Below are 26,923 nucleotides of genomic sequence, written 5' to 3' on the forward strand. Positions count from 1 at the left end.
CCAGCACCACAAACATTTCACACATAAGTATGCTGGAGGAGGTCAATGCGGCCTGCTCAAAATCAACATTGTTATTTCCATCAGGTCTATGGGTTCGGATATGCCTGCAAGGGTGCATTCTATGTAAAAGTTCTGAAATGTCATTGTTAAGACATGCATGCTTTCACGGGGGTGGTTTCTTGAAACTAGGTCACGATTTTTACCTCGTTTCTTTAAAGTCTGTGTCCTTTGCAGTACAAGTAGAGAATTTTGAGCAACAAGTACAATGTGCCAACATGTTCCTAAGACTAATTCTTTTGGACAGTTTCACACCCACATGCAAAAGGTTTAACATAAAAAAATAATACTCACGTGTGGAAGTAGATGCAAAAATGCATCCCCGCTCAGTGTTCCCACAGCCAATGCAACGAGGAAGCTCAGCATAAACTTGAAAAAAACACGATTCATCAAAGGCACTAAAATGATACCCAGCAAAGCTAGGGAACTGATGATAGAGATGGCTATGAAACCACCAATCCACGCTGTTAAGTAAAACACACAAATCTAGATTAAAATAGACAATGATGATACATTCTCGCTTCTCCCAACAATCCCCAGCATTTCATAATCATCTCAATTTAAACACACAGTGACACAGAAACGGAGGTAATGTTGGCTGCGTTTATCAATGGAAGCAATGGTGCAGCCTGGAGCGCCTTAATGGGCATCCGATCCAGGTAGGTTGCCCGGGACCAAGTAACATGCTCCCAGTATCCACCGTGCCCTTAGCTTATATGGTAATGGAAGAAAAATGCACCGGAAGAAAAATGCACTGAGCACTTATACACACAGAATACTGTTTATTGTGGCAATAATGGAGTCAGACTAAAGGCCAAGAAGATAGCAGATCAAGGAGCCGAGGGGTGACTAGAAACCAAAGAAGTTTTAAAAAAATTGGTGACAGGGACATGGAGAAAAATTAACTTAGGCTTGTCTCAGCTGATGCACTACTTGTGATTCAGATGGTTCTTCAGAGTTCACAGAATGCTAATGTTGCTTTAAGAAAGTCCATCTATCGAGTATTGTGTAGGACTATATGCGTTTCTTCATCTTTTTGGAAGCCGTAGTTTTTTGCCGAATTAGAAATTGCTTTGAAGTAATAACAATGGCTCAAGTGTTTGGTATGAAAGTGGAAGATGTTAGGGTCTCATCTTTTACCGTCCAGTGCGTAATAGGAATAGATTTTAAAGTGAACTTCAACTCTCTATTCAGAACTAATATTCAGACACGGTTTAGATTTTAATATAATTCTGAACGGATGTTTAGCAAAATACCCACAATGTGTTGTGGTCTGTAATGAATGATGGGTGTCTATAATGCTGCTGCTGGGCTGGACTGTGGATTGAGTGGTGCGCAATGTGTGGAAAACTGGAAGCCAGGATGCAAGGATTTGATGATGGCATAAGTACAACATTGTCCTGTTGGGTGTCTAGTCATGGTTACTACCTTATTTCATAGCCGTGCACCACTTAAAGATTAAACACCGTTTTCTTGTGACACTAGCTACAAGGGGCTTAGTATAAAAGGAAGATTTCTCACAACATACCCCTTTAACTAAAGGCACAAATCACTATGGTAGAAAGTGCTGTTGTGGTTGATGCGTTATAAATATTCTGTATGATAACGGTATATAAACAATCACAAAAGTAGTAGAGGTGCGAGTGAGTGGTTGGATGGGGTGTTTGGGGGGGGGGGGAATGATCTACAGCCTGCCATTGATTTGGCCTGCTTGTTTACACATTTCGCTGAAAAGGTCCCAATGCGGACAATTAGATGTATTGTTCAATTGTATTCATTTACCACCCGCTTTTAATTTCGCTCACAGGATTGCCATTATAACGCTGCTGGTTAGGGTTGTGCATTTGTGAAAGGATGCAGGCATGTGGATGAATAATCTATAGAAAGAAAAAAGTAAGACCATCAATATTGGAGGCTTTAAGCTTCAGACTGTCTACATCCAGGGCAAACACTCGCAAAAGAATACAGTAGTGACTGGAGGAATGCAACACACAGCAAGGCATTCTAGAACCATGGAATCCATGCCAATGTACTCCCGAAAGCAACAAGAGGGGCATAGGGTACTCGCTCTCCTCCTGGTAGCGACACCCCTACATTCCACAGGTAGGCAGCAACCTAGGACTTGCCTAGGGTTCTAGTTAGACTGGTTGCGTTATGGACTGGCATCTGTTAGAACTTTAGACTAAAATTAGATGTTGATATGGCGCCAGGGCATTATGGGGAAAATGGCACTCCAAGAGAACATATGAGAGTAGGGAATCCGATCCCCGGTGTGGGGGGACATACCATTTTGTGCATGGCGGCAGGAATCTCCATAAAACCTGTGCACAAAAGGCTGCATTTTTCTCTGGGATTTACAAGTATCACCGGTAAATAACTGCCTGTAACAATCTAGTTCCCTTGCCTCCTGCTTTTCGCCTTGCAATGCCAGCACTTAACCTCAATGACAGAGTTCGGTGTAAAAGAACATGACCTAGAACCCATGTCCTCATTAATGGGGCCGGACTGGGTGAAGGGGGACCCTTCCATCCTACAAGATACTGCTGCTGGCAATCAGCCTTTAATGCAGTACCTCAGCTCCTAGAGGAGTTTAAAGATCTGTACTACACGCTGCTACCCGCAGGAGAGTGCAGTAACTAAGACAGATGCATACAAAACCGAACAATTGGCAAAGCGGGGAAGATCACATGACGCAACATTCTCCCCTCATGGACGTTTTTGGGCTCTCAACTGTCATGCATGCATTCATTGTTCATTCCATTCGGGAGATATTTAGTCCCGTATTGTTTTAACTTTGCATTCTGGGACATCTAGTGCTGGATTTATAATTGAGAACTCAGGACTACAAGTCCCATAACGCAACCAGGACTGAACTTGTCTCTCGAATGGAATCGAGAATGTTGGCATTCATAAGCTATAGTAATATTTTTCCCCCACCTCCAACAAGCAATCTACATCCCTCCTGCAGCGTCTCAAAAAGCAGAATAGATAGGCATGTGCAGTAAACATAGCCACTTTTTCATGCTTTTGCTGCATGAGTTCCAGGCCATACTTTGCCATCACTGTCCAGAGTCGGTGTCGGCATTGCCTGTGCACACACTCAGTGATCCACCACAGCTCCTATGCAGAGTGATGCACCCTGCCATTTAACCACATTTGGTGCATTTTCCCCTCCAAAGAATGTTCAGTGTTCGCCAACAGATGACAATTCCGTGGCCTCTCCAAATTCTGGAAAGATCACTGCACACCCCTACGCTAACGATAGTTTCAATTAAGCTGAATCAGTTTTACAGTAGGTTTTCTGATGAACTTTCGTTCACTGGTAAAACAGCTTTGAGGTTTCTTATTCAACTTTGAGCACTACTCTGGAATGGATAGAAACCAGTCTGTCCCATGGAGATAATCTCTACTTCATGCCAGCGGCCAAAAAGGTACAGAGTCCTCCAGGTCATTCACCAGATCTCCCATGGAGATGGGGGATGTCCACTTTCATGTTAATCCAGCTCTTCTTACCAAGATCCTCAAAAGAGCTGTCAGTAGCCACTCATCCTCGAGCACATTGCCACCAAAAATCTCCTACAGATCTACCAACTTAACTTCAGACGCGGATGCAGCAGAAAGACTGCCACTCTTAAGTGGTAGACTGCTCTCTGCATCCTAGATGGGCACCCTGGCATCCTAATACTACTCAATCTTTCTGCAGCCTTCGGCAGAGTGGGTCCACAAGCCCATGTTGACATACTGCACAACCACATGGGAATCTGAAAAACTCTCCTCCCGTGGTTCACCTCATACTTCCATATCAGCCCCATACCAGTCACCTAGGAATCCCACGGGGATTCATCTCACCTTTCATCCTTAACCTCTAAATGGAGTCCTTGTGATCCCTCCTTGCCAGCACCAAAATCTGCACCCACCAATACAGATACTCCACCACAGGGTCTTCCATGAAAGACCACTAGCTTCTTGCCTGCCACACCCTGCAAACAAACAAATGTTCATTGCCTACCTCAAATTGAACCACACAACCACAAATTCTTCCTCCAATACCCACTAAAGGCACCCATAACCACACTTGGCTATCCACCATGAACCTAAGGCTTCGCCCTGTTATTAACACTATGCCCCAAGTGCCCGAGATTCCACAAGCAGGCATTACGCGGTTATAATCACAGAGCAAAGCAAGCCATGGAAAGCTTGGTAAACACTCTCGTTTTGGAAAGATCAAGCTCTTTCTTCCAGGCTAATTCAGATCCACAGTGCAGGTATTGACGTTTCTCACCTGGATGGTGGACACTGCTTACTCAGCAACCTTCTCCCCTCCACCCTGGCACCAATGAGAAGTGTCCCACATGTTGCACTCTGCCTTAAAGGACTAGAAACATGTGACCACATTACGCTCACACTACAACTATGCTAATGCCTCCATGAACATGCAGCTTTAAAGACCAGCTGCATCATTTACAAAACAGTTTGCATGCACCCTCCTGCCTAGCAAACAAAGTTCAACAACTCTGGCAACCAATGCACCACAAAAAGCCACAGTAAACAGGGAGCAAGCATTCTCGATCTATGACTTCAGGCTATGGAACCTCAATCAATAGACGTGTACCTTTCTTCCTGCAATAAAAGGAAGGATCTCAAGATACTCTTCTTTAAGGAACACCTTCAGGCACTCATCGCACCTGCCAGCCGAATCCACCCAACCACCAATTACCTCTTCTGTTACTCAATTGTAACGTGTTACCGTCCTGCTACAACTTGTGCCCTAAACTGTATTTTTAGTAACCCACGGTTGTAAAGCTCTCCACTGCTTCTTTTAGTTAGGTCTATGCTCACTGACTATCAAAATAAAATGGTCTCTGCGCTTCCCACTACATCATCCGCAAATTCATGTTTATCATCTCCCAATTCACCATTCATCTGGTATTGTTTAACTGCATTCCTTCTAAAGACCCCAGCCTTCGATCACTGGCAGCCAATATGCCCTTAAAAACTCAGCTTGCTGGCAATTTTACATGTAGTATATACCAGTCCCTTAGTGCTGCATTCTCATCCAGCACTTGACATTTTAAGGCTCCACCAAATAATTAGGGTTACCCAATAACCACCAGTGCCCATGATTAAGTTTAGTGATCTTTCATTGTATTTTCGAATAAGCCGTTTAGATGATTTGTATATGGCCTCAACGAAGACCTCGGTTTCATTTAAGCAGATTCATCTGACATCATGGGTACCCACTCAACCACCTCAAAGAGAGATTGTTGCCTTACCTATCTGAACAGAATAGCTGCTGGGTGGGGCTTCAGATAGCTTTTCTTCAGGTGCATGTACTATACAGGATTTGCTGTCCATCTGGTTAATAATTGCTGGGCAGATGTAGCTAAATTCTGCTGCAGTGAGGTGTATTTTAGTGCTGATTCCATGAGATAGCAGGAGTCTTGAAGCATTCAAACACTGAAAAAAAGAATTGATTCAACATTCAGAGTAAGGTTCTAGGCTTAAGGGAAAAATAAATAAATAATACAAAAAACATAGCAGCCAAACTCTCCCTTGCTCAAGCCATGCCCCCACCCAAGCCAAACAAAAACAAACATGCGCTTACAATCTGGAAAGGTTCCCTTCAGTTTTGACCCACTACAATGTTGCATGTTGACGGCAAACATTTTTGGAAAATTGGAGCAGCCTAAAAAGACTGGCCGAAAGTTTATTTCAGAAAGAAAAAAGTGTCGCCAAACCTTGGACGTAGCTATGCAGAAAAAAAAAAAAGGTGTGAAAGAACACTGCACCCTTCCACAACAACAAATGGGTGCTAAGCACCCAGGGGAAGCAAGGTCAGCCAGGCAGGGGAACAACAAAGATGAGCCCCCCCCATCCTCCAGGGGCTCAGACTGTCAGCTGGGGGCTGGCCTCACAGCCCCCACATATACACTACAAAGCACAGGGGCTACCCCTGGGTCCTATATAAGGAGCTGCTTTCAGATCAGAAAGACAAGCGGTTTGTGGACCCTACATGGGGACCCAAACATCCAGAGTTTGTTGTGTACTCAGTGTTTCTCTTTTTCTGAAAATCCACTGTGTACTCAGTGTTTTTTTCCCCCCCGTTTGCATCCATCAAAGTTTGCCGCGCATGCAGTGTCTTTGGCACTGTCCTATTGAACACAGCCCTGTTCAGAACATACTCTCTTTACGATGGTTATCAGCAACGGCGAAGGAGAACAACTTACGAGGAACGGGGCGGACGATCAGGCAGGAGATTTACAGAAGCACACGAGATCCTGGCACGGGCTGCAGCGTTCGCAAATTTCTTCCAAGTAAGTTAATGCTAGCCGTGCACCGCGGCTGCCCAGCAACAAGGCACGTTTACTGGTCGGAACAAGAAATTAACAATTTGCGCTGAGCTTTTGGAAGCAAGCCAACGCACAGCAACGTGAGTAATCGGAATAACAGATTTATTGTCAAAAATCAACATTGTAAGCGCTGCTCGTAGGTTATGAACTAATTTGAATGAAAACCGTAAAAACGAACAGGCTCGATAAAGTTTCAATTCCAACAATGTGGCGAACAGTTTCGGGCTCTAGCAGGGAACACCGAAGGAAGCAAATCTGATATTTATGAAGGAAACACGGCACAAATAAAAGTTTTTTTTTTAAATCTTAAAAAACATGCATTTTAGCTAGAATTAGAATCATGCCCAAGACATGGGCAATTAAGACATAAGGGAAGAACAAAGTTGGGACAGATTGACACGCTTGTTAAAAGAATACACCTTACGGTAAGAAGGGAACCTTCAGGCTAGCCTCATTGAAGACACACGGGTCAGAAACAAAACAACGTTTTCGGGTCCCCACATAGCAGTTACCTGCCACGGGTAACAACAAATGGGGAGGGGAGGGGTGGGTTCTTCAAAAAATTGCTTTTCTGGTCAAACTGTCACAAGGTGTCAGCCATTTACGTAGGCAACTTCTGATTTTTGTTTTCTAAAGAGCCAGAGGAGCAGGTCTCCCAAAAAGATTGCAGCTTTAGTTAACAAAAGTTTGTTTATTTCAAACTGGGAGAAACATGGCATCCAAAAGAAAGGAAGTGATAACGGGGTCAATTAAGGCTTGCCTAAGCCAGGGTAGCAAACGCCATCCCAAACCGTAAGGGCATAATGGTACGCAAGGGACGGTTCAATGGGGAAACAAGGAAAGAGGTGGTTGTGGTAATTGTAGTGGGAGTCCTAGTCATTGGACACAAGATGATGAGCTGCTCTGGCCCTCTGGTCAGGCACCAAACACCCTACCAATGGTGGAAAAAATGGGAGGGGTCTTTTACTAAGGTTGCCTGGCTGTGGACAGGGAAAGGTGTGGTACCTGTTTGAGAGGGGAGGAATAGGAAGTAAGTTCAGCTCTCTGCATGTGGTTAAATATATACCGCATGCGGTGTTAGCACCAACAGCCTACAAAAAAAGGGGGCAACCAACAGGGTGGTGGATTGATAACGAGAGGGGGATTGGATCTTGTAGTAGACAAAAGCGGTTTTGGGTACCATGTGCAGGTCAGAGACATAAGGATTTCTGCGACTTCTTTATTCACCCTTATGGCTCAAAAAACTCTTTACATGTAGGTGGTTGCCCACAGCAAAGCATATGTAAAAACTGTATTTTCAACATAATGTTTTGCTTTTTGCTTAAAAACGCACAGTCCCACTAGTCCATGGGGTGTGCTAACAAACCCATACTGGTCTGGGTTTAAAGTTCAGTTTGTCGGTACCCCCTCTTGGTCTTGGGGGTGCCGTGTGTTGTCGTGGAGGAGCCAAAACAGGTCTGGTCGACTGGTTTCAATGGTTATATGCAGTTGTGAACCATCTTCTTCAGGACACTAAAGTTATTCATATGGTGATCAAATCATGTCTGTCCTCGTAGTAGGGCAGCAAAGTCAGGCTGTATGGGATCCTGGATGGGGAGACACAAAGAAACATTGCAAGGAGGGCATGAGTCAACCTCTAATTGCAATGTCGCAGAGAGGCGTTTTTCCAGAAGGCTCAAATTCAAGATGCATGGCTACTGAATGCTGACAAGAAAAACGTGTGCTCATTTGATACAATGGAGCATTGTCACTGGTTGGTGGCTAAAAACTCTAGATAACTTAGCCCAAAGAAAAGGGAGAGGAGAGAGGGAGCATAAGAGGGAAGGGTTGAGGGTGGAGAACCGTCATGGCGCAGCCTATGGGTGGTCCCGGGGGGGAACAGTGCACTCAAGGCCGTGTAAATCTGGAGGTAGAAGTGCTCAGACGTGGAAGGGTGAAAAAACTGCTGGGTTCGGCGCCTACCTGCATGTAGGAGTGGTGAAGAATCCACAGGGCTGTGGAGGGGGAACGCTGTCCAGGTCTGCACCTAGAGTGAAAGGGTTAACTGTTGGTGAGGTGGCTGGATGGGTGAGCAGACGCAGGGGGTGAGTACTCTCTTGTTGGGTTAAGCGCATCTGCCGCTGCAGTCCGCTCAGTCAGGAAGCGGATAGCGTAGTGAGCGGGCTGCAGTGGCTGGAAAGTTCCGTGTGCGATGAGGGGGCGTGGCTAGGAACTGGGATCAGCGCAAGGGCCAATCAGAGGGTGTGTGCCCCGTGTTGGGCCAATAGTAGCGCGCTTAGTGGTGGGCGGGTGCTCCGGGTGGGTCCTGGCGTTGGGAGGCCCGCGCAGAGCGCCTGTGGCTAAAGGAAAAGATTTAGTGTCTCCCTGGGGGACGGGGGTGGGGGGAGCTCGGACAACGACATGATCGGGCGGTTAGACCGCACTGATGCCAGCAGGAAGTGGCGAGGAAAACAGATGGAAGCGCGTCAGCTGTCCTGCTGCCAGCTGCGATCATGGGGACAATAGCAAGACCAGAGGTGCGTCTGGGTGTGGTGGGCCCAGAACACCTGGAGGGGCAACAGCAAAGAGGGATTGGAAATGAATAAACATGAATGAAGATAGATAAGAGAAAGTGTGTGACTCAGGAGAAATGAGGAAAGCGGGTGAATAGTGACTCTAGCACAAGTGATGAACACATAATATAGTAGATCGTGGCATTGGAAAGGGAGCAGGCAAATGCCGAGAAGTGTGTGGTTGCAATGAGAATGCACATCAAGGATGAATGCTCCAGAGCTGCAGTGATGCAGGGTGCAATGGGAAAAGAAATGCAGTATGCAAGGGGAGAAGGAAGGAAATAATAGGCGGAGGGGAATGAAAAACAGAATTCAATAAGTCAAATACACAGTGTGGCAGATTGTCTATAGGGCCACATCATCATCTGCAAGGTACAGTTTGCAGATGGAAGGAAGGAGATGAATAGCAGCATAGATATGCTTCACAGTTGGAGAACAGCAAGCTCCTGCCACTGCATTGCTTCGTTCAGGCCTTGATTGCACGTGTCTAGGTGGAAAATCCACTTCTGTTCTTGGGTGAAGAGCATAGCATGGTAATTTCCTCCTAGTTTTGGCCCCTTAATATTCTCAAGGATGGTCGATTTGAAAGACTCAGCTTTGTGGCCTTCTGCCAGGAAATGGGGAACCATGGGTGCAGACAGTTTCTTGGTTCGAATACAAGATCTGTGAACTAGTGGTACTGTGCATTTTTAAGCAAAAAGCAACATTTTGTTGAAAAAACAGTTTTTACATATGCTTTTCTGTGGGCAACCACCTACATGTAAAGAGTTTTTTGAGCCATCAGGGTGAATAAAGAAGCCACAGAAATCCCGATGTCTCTGACCTGCATATGGTAGCCAAAACCACTTTGGTCTACTACAACGAGATCCAATCCCCCCACTCGTTATCAATCCACCACCCTGTTGGTTGCCCCCACTTTGTTTTTGTAGGCTGTTGGTGCTAACACCGCATGTGGTACATATTTAACCACATGCAGAGAGCTGAACTTAGTTCCTATTCCTCCCCTCTCAGACAGGTACCACACCTTTTCCTGTCCACAGCCAGGCAACCTTAGTAAAAGACCCCTCCCATTTTTCCACCATTGCTAGGGTGTTGGGTGCCTGACCAGAGGGCCAGAGCAGCTCATCTTGTGTCCAATGACTAGGACTCCCACTACAATTACCACAACAACCTCTCTTTCCTTGCTCCCATTTGCAAGTTGTTTCTCCATTAAACCGTCCCTTGTGTACCACCCAAAAGAAAGGCACAGGAGCCCAAAGCAGTGCCAAGAAAACCAAAATCACCACACCTGCAGGCAGCCGAGCATTATGGTTGGGAGTAGGTCAGAGGGCATTTATACGGGCTACCAAAAGAAGGGGTGACCCCACCAGGGGAGGAAGACCGCCCCCTACGAGAAAAGAGAAGCAAGACAAATGAAACCCCAAATAGAGAATGCCAATATTGTTTGAAAATATTAAAGAAATACAACAGATGATTTTGGAGATCACGGACAAGCAACAGGGCCCCAAAGAGCCCGAGGAGGTACCAGGCCAGAACATACCCGTGGAACCCACAGTAATTATAGATCACATAACTCACACGGACCCGCCGGCAGCGGTGGCCGCGCCAATAAGACCAGAAACAACAGGGCCTTTGAAAGGATGGGCAACGCCCACCCCAAACAGCACACGCTTATAGACACGAATAGTAACGCTGCCACAGGTATGATATTTAGCAGTGCGCAGTTAAGAGTTAAAATTGAAATCTTTTGGAACCGAAATAAACAGGTACAAAACAATCCCTGGCTTGGAATATCGATATAACAATCAAAGAGGCCATTTGGGCAAAATAATTCATTGAAATATTCTCGCTTATAGAGGCCGAGCACAAAAGGGAAGGATGCTTTCAGGGATCCCAAAAAGATCGAAGACAAGGCCATAGCCAGGGACGCCCAAGTAGAACAGAACTGGGACAATTGGTCAAAATCATTTGCCATTTTAGCAACGATGTTTATGGAAAAATTCCCGGAAGATGGAATAAAGCTATGGGCATATGCAGATAAAATCAGAGGTAAAAGCTGCCCACAAAGGGAATGGGTGGCTATCATATGACATAAGATTCAGAAGGAACATGTCGGGAAGACCAGCAATAGAAGGGATGAAGTTCAGACTGATTATATATTTTGAATGCCGAGCCTCCATCAGAGGAGGAAGTTGCCCAAGCAACCGGCAAGACAAAAAACAACCCACAAGGGGGAAATAGAAATAATGAAAAACATAGGAAGGAGGAGCAGCCGTTTCGGAAAAACCAGCCATGGGGGTTAGGACAAAACCCTGCGGGCAGCATAAATCCCACCACGCCACAAAATCCACCATCCCATGCAGGAATTATGGGAAAAACCAATTCTCATGGGGGAAGGAGTGCCGAGTGCTGGTATAAGCAAAGCTGCGCCAACTGCAACGGGGGAATCACCCAGCAAGCAGCTGTACCAGATTACCCTAAAAAATAAATAAAAAAAAAAAATAAAAAAAAAAAAGCGCAACGAAAACAGCCCCCACACCCCCAGGTTTGACAGCAGGCAGAAATCCCCATCAACCCAGATAATTTTTGCAAAGCATGGGCAAACTATCCTGACAAAATAATCAGCTCAGCAATCAAAAGAGGGGGTGGGGAGGGGAGGCTTCAAGGAAGGTTTCACTATTCCTTTCAAGGGAGGAGGGTCTCACAAAATCCCCAGGAATTAATCAGCTAGGGACAACCCCAAGGTAGTAAGAGAAAAAAATAGAGAAAGAACTACAGTTAAGAAGCAGAATTGGAGGCCCCTGGGAAAGAATGCCATTCCCGGGCTACCTAGTGTCCCTCGTAGGGCTGGTACCCAAAAATAAATAAATAAATAAAATAAAAACACAGGGAAGATGAGGCTAATACACCATTTGTCATATCCCAGGGTACACTCCCTCGACAACGGCAACACTCCCACTGAATCAGCAGTCATCTACACACAGTTTCAGGAGGCTTTAAGGCCAATACTGGACTGCGGCAAGAAAGCCCCGATTGCTAAACTGGATATTGAATCCGCTTTCAGGTTACTACCAGTCCACCCAAGCTCACAGCAGTGGCTAGGTTTCACTTTTGATAAAAAATATTTATGTGGACAGATGCCTCCTCATGGGTTGCGGGTGTCCTGCGCATTATTCATACAATTCAGCTCCTTTTTTCAATGGGCATTTCAGAAACCAGTAACAGGGGCCAGGGCAGTCCACTACTTCGACGATTTTATGGTAATGGGCCCATCACATTCTGAGGAATGCAGGGCACTGAACGAATTAGAAAAGAATGGCTGTGCAAGGGGGCATCCCATTGGCAGCAGAGTAAACAACCAAGCCATCCACAAACCTCTTTTTAGGAATAGAGATCGACACAATAGACGGGCTATGCAAAATCCCAAAAACAAAAATAGTTGAACTATTAGGGAAAATACAAGAGCTAAGCACAAAGAACAAGGACACAGTAAGAGAATTACAATCATTGGCAGGCAGCCTTAATTTTGCAGCCAGGATTATTCCATAAGGCAAGGTATTTTCCAGGAGCCTGGAGTTCAAAACCAAATCATGCACCAAACCCCACCTACACATCAGGCTGGGCAAGGAAGTGAAGTAAGATCTCGGGGCCACACTTGGCACACGTCATTGGACAAAGGGGTCCTCTTCACAGATGCAACAGGGAGCAAAGGCTTCGGAGCCATACTAAGCACTGAGTGGGTGGCTGGGTAATGGCCCAAACACTTTTAGAAATATTCCCCATCTGGCTAACCATACACATATGGAGCAGGCAGGTGGCTAACACGAACTCATGGTTTGGTGTGACAATATGGCAGTGGTACGAATTTTGAACAGAAGAAACACCAAATGCCATTTAGTGCTCAAGGTACTACGAGCCATCACAAAGGTCACACTGCATGAAAATATTGCCGATGCTTTACCTCGAGCTAGTGCCTCACGCCCAAGAAAAGATGACATCGATCACAGCGTAATGCTGGGCGATAATGGGAAGCTAGAATAATCTGCATCAACGCCTGCGCCCGAGGGCCTAGGCCGGGATGCACATTAACAACCAGGCACCTTAAAAGTGGGTGCCAGCAGCATGCTGCCCACAGAAAACACAAACCCTGCAACAGGGTTCCTAGAAAATATGGCAGAGAAAGCATTGGCAAGCAGCACTACAGCTCGGTACAAGTGCTTGCAAACGGTTTTTAGAACTGGTTTAAACCCGCCACTTCTGCTCAGCTGCTCTGCAACCTGCATTTCAAAGAGGCCAGTTTGGAGAGATCCCAGGAGCTACACTTGGAGGCAGGTTTCATGTGGATCTTTGACGGGGCAAGGATGTCCAGATTTCATATATAAACATCTGTGACAACTTATCAGCCCTGTTCATTATTTTCATGTCCATCGGTCCTTGACAACACCACTTGTAAAAAGTAAAACTAAAACATTTTTTTTTAAAAAAACATGTCCACCAAAATCACTTCTTCATAACTTTCAGTGAATTACTATTTCTTATAAGTTAGTACGGCTCTCTGTAAAATCGGAGCTGCTTTATGAAGGGTTCTCATATTTTTCTTGATAGACAAATAATTCTTCTACACATCTGCTGTATCAGATGCAATGTCAAATAATATTAATACAAACAACATATCTAATGCAAACATCAAATACTCAATATAGACAATACATAAAAAAATTTAAAATCAAAAAAAGCAATTCTAAAGTGATGCATATACCTCTCACAAACAGTCACACAACCCTCAACTAAACAGCACTTTCATCACAAAAAATAAACTAAACCAACCTCAACAAATGCATAACGAGTAGAAAAATCAAACACAAGCACCCATACCAAGTTCACCTATTAACATGATCCAACAGAACAAAAACAAAAGAAATGTAAAATTTAGAAAAAATGAAAAAAAACAGTTAAATACAATGACTCCCCAACTAGAGAAATCTAGGTGGTGCACATCATTAGATCGCACTGAATTTGACCCAAAAAAAGAGCCAACATGGTTCTTTCCATTAAGCCACAATCTTCTATCGTGTGTAATTTCTTCAGGGGTTTTGTAGCTTAGAGGTCTTGTGGGTATAGCACTTCTTAACAGTTATTGAGTGCCGGCAACGTGTACCTTGAATTTCACCTACACATAAAGATGCACAGTATTACTGAACTGATATCATTCATAGTTCAGGCTGCTCAACATGGCACAATGAGACATGGGTAGCTATCCAAATTAGACCTGATAAGAGAACTCACACTTACCCTATTGACAAATTATTAGTCATTCAGAGTAGTGGGAATCGGATTTTCCTCACAAAGCTGAGACTGTGTCATAGAAGCCAGAACATAACGAATGGAGGATAGACAGGACAACATAACATGAAAGACAAAAATGAGGAGAAAGAAAAACAAAAGTCATTTAACCCTTTCTCCGCAGCAATTTCAATAAGCAAGTGCAAAAAGAAGCACTAAACGCATTTTTTAGTCCTCTTTTATGACCCAGTACTTACACTAAAGACATCAAAGGAGAAACTTTGTTGACAGCGGTTCGTCTGGTAAAGATCAAGAAACTGCTTCCCAAGCCTAGACTAATAGGACCGCCACCCTTCCCAAGTATGAGTCTAAACCAAGTCCATCCTGTAATATAAAAAGGAACAGATGTCTACCAATCTGTCGGACAATTGCCTGTAGAAGACTACCGCTTATCTAACAAGATATTCCGAATACCAAATAAAAGGAGAAGCTTACTTTGAAAATAATATCCTGGAGTCAGGAAAACACGTCATCTCAGTTGCTCCTGTTTGACTAGGTACTCTAAATGTTCCTCTCTCCGGTATTTGACTCAGCTGTAGTCTCTCCAACGCCAAGTATAGACACAGTGCACATTGTCTTACTCTCATATATATGACCCATCGAGTGCATGAAAAATAATGGTGTCACACCACACTACATCCTTCAAATGTCATCCATATTCAATGTCTAGAGATCCGAAAGTTACTCTAAAAATTATGGACCGCAATTTCCAAACCAACAGGTCAATGTCTATCAGAATAGTCACTTGTACAGCGTAGTTGTAATGCATCGACCTTGGAAGGTTTGGAACCGATGGAAGTACACCTAACATGGATGCTGGAAACTTCGTGCAGCGGTCTATGCATTATCCAAGATGGCCATCAGCACGTATTTACGCACCAGTGCTCCGATGCGTTGTATCGTAGTACTTTCGTACCTTACCAGCGCTGTGTTGCTGAATATTTCACTACCAGTTATTGCTTCCTGTTGCTTTTCCTCTCTCTTCTTTCACTATTTTACACAGAGGTAAACATACTATTTTTGGGTAGCCTTTTTTCTCTTAACGGTTTGATCCCTGTTAATCGCACTTTGAGGTTGTTCTTAACTCCTCAGCCCCTGTACTTTTCCTTCCTACTATTACTTTTTTCTTTCTGACCACCATTTCTTTTCTATTCACTCCTTTTCATTCGCCTGGAATTCTCTCTCTAGTTTAAGGCTTTCTAGTCTTCAATTCATCAGTTTGTGGTATCGCTGCCTTGGCGTTCTCCTACCTATTGACCAGTTTCCTGTGCTTCTATCGTGCCTCAGTACCTTCGGCACCACCGGCTACCCGTTCACACCGAAGAAGGAACTGGACTCGCTTCTACTCTTCTATCCAACCCGAAGAAGACTATTCACACAGGGTTTTTTCTGCCTACGGCCTTTTCCCTGGAACAGCGGGTTGGCTCCTGGGATTTGGTTCCTATCCGGTCACGGTGGCCTCTGGGGAGTCACGCCCGTACTTGCATCAAAGAAAGAGTAAAGAAATCAAAAAGACACGAAAGAAGGAGTAGACGGAACGCCGAGAAGAATTCGACGGAGATTCAGGTGAGGAGGAGTTGGAAAGGGAAACCAGGGTTGCAAGTTTTGACAGTATACAACTCCCAAAGACAAAGAAGATGGCTACTCCAGAACAGATTCAAGAAATATGTAACACCATTCAAGCATTATGAGTCGATATGCAGAATTTACAGGCTGAAAATCAAGCTCTTCGTCAGCAGGTAGCAACTCGAGATGAAGGAAGAGGTGAACTACCACCGATGCCCCTGTCCATTAACAAATATGATTGTGACCCTAAGGGAATGAAGGAATTTCTCGACGCTTGTACCGTATATTTCTCTTTCAGAAGGAGGAATTTTGAGTCTGGTAGATCACGTGTTGGATTCCTGATAGCTAACCTAACGGGTAGCGCTTTAAAATGGGCAACACCTCTAGTTACCTCTGATGATCCTTCGGTTAATGATTACGACTTATTTGTTCGCAATTTCAAGACTAGGTTCGAAAGACCTGAGGTTCAGTATTCTACATATGAGGCCCTTATGGATGTAAAGCAAGGAAACCAAGACGTTCAGACATATGTTTCTCACTTTCAAAGTTTGGCAAGCTTAGCAGGATGGCCAGACACTGCTCAACAGACCATATTTCGAAGAGGGTTGCACGAAGATATAAAGGATGAGTTGGCACGAGTCGAAAGACCCGAGACATTATCCGATCTGGTTTCCCCTGGTACTCCGGATAGATTTGAGGTTGCATGAGAGACGCCAAGAGAAACGAAAGGGTCGAGGACTCCAATGGAACACCCAAGCTAGTGCACAACTCAAGGATCGCATTTCTACAGAGGAACCAATGCAGATTGGTGCAACCAGAGGACCTCTGTCTTCTAATGAGAGAAGACGAAGGAGAGAACACAATTTGTGTATGTATTGTGGGTCTTCAGACCATCAGTTGAAGGATTGTACAGTGATTCCATCTCGGCGTTCGGGAAACGCGCAACCCCGAGTCTACGCAAGGGAGACTACGGGGAAGGTGGCACAAACCCTTGCAACACCACTAACGCAGGAGAAGACAACCGACTGATGATATTTCAAGTATCACTGAACTCTACTAATGGAGTCTCGATTCCGGTATTAGCCATGTTAGACTGCGGTGCTGCAGGCAACTTTATAGACTCATGGGCACACAACAAGGGAATTCCGCTTAGGCAGAAGATAAAGCCCATTCCTGTGGAAAGTGTTGATGGACGTCCCTTGTCGTCAGGACCTGTTACTATGGAAACATTACCATTGCAGTTAACCATGAAGAATCATACCGAAGAGATAATCTTTGACACTATCAGGGCTGCTCATTTTCCAGTAATACTTGGCATTTCTTGGTTGAGACTTCACAACCCTTTTATTGACTGGAGTGCTAATCGACTGAGTTTTAACTCAGATTTCTGTGGAAGGAATTGCATCAAGGAGCAACGAGTAGAAGTCTCTGCATGCCCTATCAATCAGTCTACAGTTTCTATTTCTGCCATTCCCGTTCATTATCAAGAATACAAAGAGGTTTTTGAAGATGTTGTTCCCAAACTCCTCCCACCTCACCGACCTGAAGATTGCAGGATAGACTTAAAGGAAGAAGTCTCACTACCTTTCGGTAGGATGTATCTGTTGTACCAGCAGGAAAGGACGGTCCTGAAAGAATATATCAAATCCAATCTTCAGAACGGTCTGATTCGGAAGTTAAGATCCTCCGGAGGTGCATCACTTTTCTTTGTAGCAAAGAAGGGAACGAAAGAATTACGTCCATGTATAGACTATCGAGAACTCAACAGAATTACTGTTCGGGATCGTGATCCCATGCCCCTGATAAGGGACATTCTAGAAGCTGTTAAGGACTCCAAGATCTTCACTAAGATCAATCTACGCGGGGTCTACCACCTACTCAGGATCCATGCAGGCGATGAATGGAAGACCACTTTCCGAACACAGTTGGGTTGTTCGAGTATTGCGTGATGCCGTTTGGATTAGTCAACGCCCCATCGGTGTTTCAGCGGTTCATGGACCACATTTTCGCTGATATGCTAGGAACTTCCGTTGTAGTGTACTTAGATGATATTTTAATTGACTCTTACACTCTATCTGAGCATCGGATCCTTGTTAAGGAAGTACTGCAGAGACTCAAGGACAATCGTCTGTACGCTAAGGTTGAGAAGTGTATATTTGAGGCTACCGAAGTACCTTACCTCGGCTTCATCTTATCCTCTAATGGAATACGGATGGATCCGAATAAGGTAAAGGCCATTCTCAGGTGGCCTGAACCATCCTCTCCTAAGGATATTCAAAGATTTCTTGGCCTGGCTAATTTCTACGGTCGTTTCATTCCTCACTTCGCGGAGATGGTACTTCCTCTGACATTGCTCCTCAAGGAGGGAAGTGTTTTCGAATGGAATCCCTCCGCACAATCAGCCTTTTCGGACCTCAAGAGACTATTTACCACAGCTCTGGTACTTATTCAACCGGATCAGTCAAAGCGCTTTATTGTCGAGGCCGATGCTTCAGGCGGAGCCCTCGGAGCTGTGTTGTTACAAGAAGATAATGAAGAGTGGAACATCCCACTGCCTACTACTCACGAACACTTACAGTCAATGAACAAAACTATTCTGTACTTGAACGAGAGCCTTTAGCGATGAGAAGAGCTTGCGAGGAGTGGAGACATTCATTACAAGGGGCCTCACATCCATTTCTGATTCGCACTGACCACAGGAATCTGCGGGTTCTCCAGCAGATTGAATGCCGTAATTCCCGTCATGCCAGATTACATATATACCAGGTTAACAAAATGGAGTAGCTGACGCCCTTTCTAGAAGCTGGACGGAGGATCAAGGTATGGAGGTCAAATCTACTGAGAAGGAAAGGATGTTGCCTACCACAAGATTTATAGCAGTGATCAACTGCTTTCTTCAGAAGGTTAGGAAGGAATACAGGACATGGACTAGACAGAAGCTAATGTCTAAGGGTCTTCAAGAGAGGGATGGATTATGGTTCCACAATTCGTCTCTCTTTCTCCCTTCTTCACAACTTCAAGCCAAGGCGCTACATTTTTGTCATGATCTCCCATTAGCTGGTCATAGGGGACAAAAGGCCACCTACGAACTATTGGACAGACGTTTTTGGTGGCCTTCGATGAGAGCTGATGTTAACTCATACGTTAACTCCTGTTCGGTATGTGCTACTGCAAAGGTTTCTAGACAGAGACCTTTAGGACTTCTCCAGCAAGCTGATTTACCTTCTCAACCCTGGGAGAATCTATCCATGGACTTTATCGTAGAACTACCTCCTTGTCAGGGGAAGACAGCTATTATGGTTACGGTTGATTCCTTTTCCAAACAGGCTCATTTTTCCCTTTGCCTTCCGCTTCCGAGACAGCCTCTGTGTTCCTACGAGACATAAGACTGCACAGGTTTCCTCGAGTGATCATCTCGGACAGAGGAGTACAATTCACCTCTAAATTCTGGTCCATTCTGTGTAAGAAACTAGGTATCCAAAGAGCATTATCATCAGGATACCACCCTCAATCCAATGGACAAACGGAGAGACTAAATGCTACACTGGAGGAGTATCTGCAGTGTTTCTGTAACAAGGAACAAGACAATTGGGCATCATTGTTACCAATGGCGGAGTTCACATATAACAACACGGTACACACTGCTATTGGAATTAGTCCTTTTCAGTGTACCTATGGTTATGATCCACATTTTATACCCCCCCAAATACGACCGGAAGGACCAAAGCTCTGGCTGTAGACGAGGCAGTGTTCAAGATTCAACAGACTCATCAATTGGCTTTACAGACTCTAGAGAAGAGCAGAAAGAACTACAAGAGATTAGCCAATGCTAAGAGAAGACCCAATCCTCAATGGTGTCCTGGTTCAATGGTATGGCTATCCACCAGGTACTTACCTCGCTGGACACGTATGGGCAAATTTTCTCCAAGATATATCGGTCCATACAAGATTGAGGCTAAAATCAATCCTGTCGCCTACAAGTTGAAACTACCACCTCGATTCAAGAGAATACACCTGATATTCCATACTTCCTTGCTAAAGGCTTATGTGGAAGATCCTTATCAGAGGAGTATTAAGAAGACGAGTGTAGTAGATCCCGAAGAGACCAAGGAGTACGAAGTGGACGGATTGGTTGATTCACGTTATTGACAGGGTATCTTGCAGTACTTGGTACACTGGAAGGGGTATCCCAGATCAGAGAGAACCTGGGAGCCCAAGACCCATATAAGTGCTCCAAGACTTGTTCAGAAGTTTCACAGGTTGTTCCCGAGTAAGCCAGGTGGTGTTCGACATCGAAGGGGGCATACTGTAATGCATCAACCTTGGAAGGTTTGTAACCGATGGAAGTACACCTAACATGGATGCTGGAAACTTCGTGCAGCGGTCTATGCATTATCCAAGATGGCCGTCAGCACGTATTTACGCACCAGTGCTCCGATGCGTTGTATCGTAGTACTTTCGTACCTTACCAGCGCTGTGTTCCTGAATATTTCACTACCAGTTATTGCTTCCTGTTGCTTTTCCTCTCTCTTCTTTCACTATTTTACACAGAGGTAAACATACTATTTTTGGGTAGCCTTTTTTCTCTTAACGGTTTGATCCCTGTTAATCGCACTTTGAGGTTGTTCTTAACTCCTCGGCCCCTGTACTTTTCCTTCCTACTATTACTTTGTTTTAACTTTCTTTCTGACCACCATTTCTTTTCTATTCACTCCTTTTCATTCACCTGGAATTCTAGCTCTAGTTTAAGGCTTTCTAGTCTTCAATTCATCAGTTTGTGGCGTTCTCCTACCTATTGACCAGTTTCCTGTGCTTCTATCGTGCCTCAGTACCTTCGGCACCACCGGCTATCCGTTCACACCGAAGAAGGAACTGGACTCGCTTCTACTCTTCTATCCAACCCGAAGAAGACTATTCACACAGGGTTTTTTCTGCCTACGGCTTTTTCCCCTGGAAGAGCGGGTTGGCTCCTGGGATTTGGTTCCTATCCGGTCACGGTGGCCTCCGGGGAGTCACGCCTATACTTGCATCAAAGAAAGAGTAAAGAAATCAAAAATACACGAAAGAAGGAGTAGACGGAATTCCGAGAAGAATTTGACGGAGATTCAGGTGAGGAGGAGTTGGAAAGGGGAACCAGGATTGCAAGTTTTGACAGTAGTTCTCATGCCGATATCAATTAGACCCGAGTAAGTCTACATTCCAAAATCCCTTGGCTCCCACGAACCTGTATGCACACAGTTTTACCCGTTTGCAATGAATCAGCACTAGTCCCAATCGTAAAAAGGCTCTTACCAAGATTGTTGTCATATGTTCACATCGCACTCGCTCTATTACAATAGACTATGCCGGCAATAGCAAGCATATGGTGGCCATCTTTGAATGTCTCTGTATGACAGCGCCCTTTTCCATACTTGCTATACAAGCTTAATTAACAAACAAAAATATATAAAATAAAATTCAAGTCTCTGTGCCCACAAAAGACAGTTTGCTCATACCCTACATATTCATCCAACGATCTCGATATAATAATAGATTGTGTCTCCAATACCGCTCACAAAATGGGGGTAATTTAGTGTTCAACCCTAAAAACGGTTATAAACACAAAAGAGACCACTGTCATAGTATCACAAATCAAAAAAAATGACAAAATGGTCATCATATTTATCCCTTTACCTCCACCACCCTAAGGGAGCCAGTCGATCTGCTCATTGAGACCTAGGATGTGGCTTTTGGTAAGGAATATCAGCCTCATCTCTTCCTTTATTAATGTGTTTTATCTGTATTAATGTTATTTGTGGTGCAAAGTTTTTTTTTTAAACTGACCAAATCAGTTCCTCACATTTATGGCTGTTTGAAACAAAATGGCCAACCATAGGAGCTGTCATTACTTTGTTTCATACAACTCTTGTGCTCACTGATTCCGATTTTGATCTTCTGTTCTGTTTTTCCAATGTATAGCTTTTTGCAAGGACACCAAAATGGTATAAACCACCCCACTGGTGTTGCAATTAGTAAATGATTTTTGCTGCCGTGATCTTGTGAGGCCAACATCTACACTGGTGCTTCTATGGGTGTGAGGACAACATTTACATATGCCACATGGGACATGTCCTCCTGGTTTTTTCAAACCCCATTGTTCTGTAATCATTTGTTGAGTGTACGTATTCGAACCATCATTCGTAGTCAATAGTTCCTTTAGATGTTGTCCTCTTTTGAAGGCACATCTGGGAACCAGAACCGAATTTGTCCTTTGAGAGGATGTGCCAGTTCCTTTTAATACATTTTTATTTTACTCAGGTGAACCTGAGTTTTATCAAAATTTCGAACAAGCTTGGTATCTTCTCTGCTCATGTCCTCACCAGTCCGCTATCAAGTCCCTCTGTTTTAGCGTAAGTAGAACGACGATTGCGTCTTCACCATAATCACTTGATGGCTCACAGTTCGACTCGGCGATAGTTGAAGTCGAGGTCTGGTTAATCTGCTGGAATGCCAGTTCTATTAATTTCACCATGGCCACCGTCCATCTGGTAGTTTCACATGAGATTAATCTGTTCCACAGATACTTGTAGCATCCACGGATTTGTTATCAGCGGTAGGAGATATATGCTTCTGTTTTGTTTGGTTTTGGTGCAGTCTATCACCAGATGTCTCAATGTTTCTACCACTGCTGCGTTTTTACATAGGAATCATCCATGGTCGCTTGACGATCCCCGGATAGATATCATTTCGCGAATTGCAACAGATTTAATCTTGCTTTCATTAACAAGTTTCTCAATCTTTTTTCCGGGAATTTGACACAATAGTTTTGCAGTCTTTTCAGCTTGTTACAGGTCGGAGGGAGACGAGTTAAAAGTGTGTTACCCACTGCTTTCTCAATTGTGTGGATCCAGTCCATCTCCTCCATTTTTCTTTTAATACGTGGGGTTTTCCGTTCGCTCTTTTTCTGTGCAGGCTACTTCCGTTAGCTTCTCTTTTCTACTTTCTACCCATTTTTTAGGGCTTTGCATTTTCCTGTTTCAATTTCTCCCATGATGATGTTATATGTGTGTAATGTGTCGGCCATGATGATATTCCTGTAGAGTCTCATGGCACTTTGGTCAACCATGGAGGCTAGTGACACTAAGCCCCATTCCCGCCTGATGGCCGGCATGGAGGTCGACTTTGGCAAAACTAACACGGCTTTCCACACGTGACCCTTCAATTTGTTCCAGAGCGGACGTGTGATGTATAGAGAGGCTTCCATTCCGTACACCAATGATGGAACTACTTTTGTCTTAAGTTTATCATCGGAATTAATGAAAACTTCCCGAACTTGTTATCTACTGCTCTTGTTTGCGAAGTTAGGCATTTGGCTTTCTCCCACAACAGATCTTGCATAGACTTGTCCGTTCCTGAGCTGTCAATCTGAACACAATTTTGGTGTCGTCAAGAAATCAGTTCTGCTGCTGGTTTAATTTACTTGGTACTTTCTAGTTTTTATTTGGTTTATCGCAAGGTGGTTGTCGCCAATGTATTTCTCCAGATTTGATAGTTTTCTTTGCAGCCCAATTTTCGTCTTTTCTGTCAGGATGACATTGTCGGCATACAAAAGTCTCGGAATGGCCGTTTTCCCAATTTTTGGAGGAAAAAGCCCTTATTTTTACTTTTGCTTCTGAATGCTGGTAATCACCTAGGAACGCAATGAATAGGGCCGGGGCCAAGGGGCATCCCTGCTTGACACCTCTGTTCACCGTGATCTCTTCCAATAGAGTGCCCTGATCTTAGTCTGAGAGTGGAGAGCTTTTATTGGTTCGAGCACCTTTGTTGGGCAGTTCCAGCTGCGTAATTTCGACCACAGTGTGTTACAGTCGATCTTATCAAAAGCTTTCGAGAGATCCACGAACGCCTGATACACCTTTGGCGCTCCTTCCTTCACTTTAGCTTTCAGGATGTTTATTAGCATGATGTTGATCGCTGTGCTGCCATTTTTTTGAAAGCCCGTTTGCAGGTTGTCTTTTGATGGACCATTTCGTTCCCAGGTCCTAAAGTGATTAAGCAGGTGTGCAGCGTACATTTTTCCTATAATATCCAGTAAGGCTTTCGGCCTATAGCTCTCAGGTTCTTTTCAGCTTCCCTTTTTGTAGACTGGTACTACGACTGCTTTCTGCCATGTTTCTGGGATCAGTTTTTTCTTGCCACATTCCGTGAAGATCTTACTGATCACTTCCGACCACTCTTTGGGAAACTGTTTAAGATCCACATTCGTCAGTCCATCTGGACCTGGGGCTCTAGAGGTCTTCAACTTCCTGATTGTCATTTCTATGTCCTCAGAGTTTGATACATCCACCCAAGTTGCATTGAAGGATCGCTTCGTCGCGGACATAACCGAATTTGGGCCATCAAATTCTGTCGTTAAGTAGTTTATCCACTTTGCTTCTAAAACTGCGTTGCGCTGCTTCGCACTTGGTGTGATATTCAAGGTTTTTATCAGTGCCCAAAATGTGCTTGTTTTTTTTGTCGATATCATCTATTCCGCATCATTTTGGTATTGGGCTGCTCTGTGTTGTTTCCGCCAGCTGCTGTACCTTTTCACTTCCAACTGCCATTTCTCCCAATCTTCTTTGGCGTTTGTTTTCTTAGCTATTCTTCTCAGTCTCCGCCCCACTTTTCTTTTTTCTACCATTGCTTTGTCATAGGCGTGCTTGGAGTAATCTGGTTTCGTGGTTTTTCTTTTCCCGGGCATTTGGTATGCCAGTAGTAATGGCAGATAGTTTGGTCTTTCAGCAGTCTCGTTGGACTGGTTGCTGGCGACTCAAGGTCCCACGACATTTTGATTTTCTGAATGTCCGCTTCTGTTAAACGAAGCCGTGTTTGTTGGATGTTTACTTCAGTGACCACTTGATAAGTCAATGGTCTTCTTCCTTGCTATGTACAGGACAGTAAGTTGTGGTCACTGTGTTGAGTTCTTTGCACCTTAAAGCTCTCAATACCAGATGTTAGACTATTAGAGCTGAATATATAGTCTAATGTTGCTTTCGAGGACATTCGTTCCCAAGTAGGGATGTTATCTTGCTCCGGGAACAGCGAGGCTATATTTTGTACATTTCTCGATCTGATAACTTCGTTCCATGCCTTTCCTCGCTCTATAGTTGCTTCAGTTCCACCGGGCCGCTGGTCATCACCCAACGGCGCACCAGATGTGTCATTGAAGTCTCCGCATATGATGATTTCGATTTTGTCGAAGTCTTCATACAGCTGGTCTATCGTCGCCCCCATGTTGGAGCAAAAACTTTTTTTGTTGACATGCGTTGCTGGTTCCAATAGCAATTTATTATTGCTAGATGATTTGGCTGGCAACTTCGCTTCTTCACACTGCATTGTGACCATGTTGTCAGAACAACAAGCATTTCATATGCTTCTTTCCACTTTCTGGGTTCAGTTAGGCCCAAGCCTGTTTTAATTGCAGTTAACAGACCCAACGATGGTCTGCCTAAGAGGCCTTTCACTGCTGGCGATATTTCCACAGTAAACCCGTCGAGTGTGGGTTGATCCATCAGCAATGTTTCTTGCAGACAGACTATGTCATAGAGACCCAGGTTCACGTCTCCGGCTGTCGTTAGATGTACATGGCCTCTCGTGTTGCAAGATCCCAAGCTATATTTTTCATTTTCGGGCCGCTCCGCTACTCTTGTTGGTTCTTTGGGCTGGTCGAAGGCTGGCCCTGGTCGTTGCCATTTACCGCTGTTCTTGTTAGCCACTTCCATGGGCCTTTGAATTGAGGTGACTATCAGTTTCACTGGATAATTCACCTTTGAATTGTTCTTTTCCTCTTGTGATTTCTTTTCCGCTTGTGATTTCAAACCTGCCACTAATTGCGTCCGCTGCTCTTTCTGTTCTTCTCTTCGGCTTCTTGATGAGCCCTGTCCCTGATCAGGATACACCCTGTTGTAATACATCTGTTGCCGATTTTTTTCCGCTTCTTCCTTCCAAATTATGTTGCTGTGCCATCCCTTTGAATATAATGGTTTAATAATCTTATTGATTATATTTGATAAAGTATTATAGGTACTGAAAAAGACTAGACGGGCAGTTTCTTCTGTGGGCATTTTTCTCTTTTATTCAAACAAGGCTCCACGATGTTTATTAGAAGCCCACTTCAAAGATTTTTTTACAACTTTTCTTGGATACCCCCTACAGATTAAATTCCTACTCAGAGTTTCCGATTCCTCCAAAAATCAGATCCTTGCTGGTACTATTCCGTTTTAACCTAAGAAACTGCCCGAAGGACAAGTTTATCTCTTAAGGTTTTTGGATGAAAGCTGTCATATCTGAGTAAAGAATTATGATCGGTGGGTTTATGAAATGGTTTTACTTCCAAGATATTCATGTCTATGTTCACACTAATAATAGGGTCCAGAAAGTCAATCTGGGTTTTACTGTGACTCATGGTGAATTTAAGAAAAGGATTGGTCCCATTTAACCAATTAAAGAAGGAAAAAAGCTCTCATCTCCGTGCCAAATCAGCACATCATTGATGTATCTCTTCCATGTAGTTTGGTGATGTAAGAACAGATTGGAGTTACTGAATATTCAACTCTGTTCAATACAGTCCACGTAAAGGTTGGCTAATGTAGGTGCCACCGCTGACCCCATGGCAGTGTCATGGATCCGTTGATAAAAACCTGTTGAACATAAAGTAGTTCTCCATCAATTACATCATTGTACATTAAAGTATAAAGGAATTGGGTGTCAAACCAGTCTTTCTTTTAACAAGTAATTCCTCCATCATCTCGAGGGTGGGCATTTTTGTGTATATAACGAAACTTTATCAAGGGTCACCAGTATGCCATCTTCATTATTGAATGGAAAATTCAAAAAGATTATGACACTAGTAGAGTCTTGTATATATGATTCCATCTCTTTCACATATCCCATAAGGGAAAAATAAAATAAATAAGGCTAATTTAGTACCAGAGACTATGGGTCTCCCAGGTGGATTAACAAGAATTTTATGCACCTTCGGCAATATATACAATTTTGGGATGCTTGGATCAAGTTTTACCAAATATTCTGCTT

General features: G+C 44.1%; 1 protein-coding gene and 1 long non-coding RNA gene across 3 annotated transcripts in view; one reads left to right on the forward strand and one right to left on the reverse strand.

The window, feature by feature from the left end:
- The window catches only part of LOC138497279 (uncharacterized), a 291,765-nt gene that overhangs the window by 247,006 nt on the left and 17,836 nt on the right, over positions 1–26,923 (forward strand). The gene's annotated exons all lie outside the window — the stretch shown is intronic.
- SLC39A6 (solute carrier family 39 member 6) overlaps positions 1–26,923 on the reverse strand; it is a 254,817-nt gene that overhangs the window by 225,129 nt on the left and 2,765 nt on the right. For both annotated transcript variants that reach the window (XM_069620630.1, XM_069620631.1), the window contains exons 2-3: positions 5,331–5,514; positions 352–521 (exon numbers count right to left, since the gene is read on the reverse strand). In XM_069620630.1, the coding sequence (XP_069476731.1) occupies positions 352–521; positions 5,331–5,514 (354 nt within the window). The remainder of the gene's footprint in view (positions 1–351; positions 522–5,330; positions 5,515–26,923) is intronic.

The sequence above is a fragment of the Ambystoma mexicanum genome, chromosome 5q, assembly GCF_040938575.1.
Source record: "Ambystoma mexicanum isolate Mex_15411 chromosome 5q, UKY_AmexF1_1, whole genome shotgun sequence".
NCBI lineage: Eukaryota > Metazoa > Chordata > Amphibia > Caudata > Ambystomatidae > Ambystoma > Ambystoma mexicanum.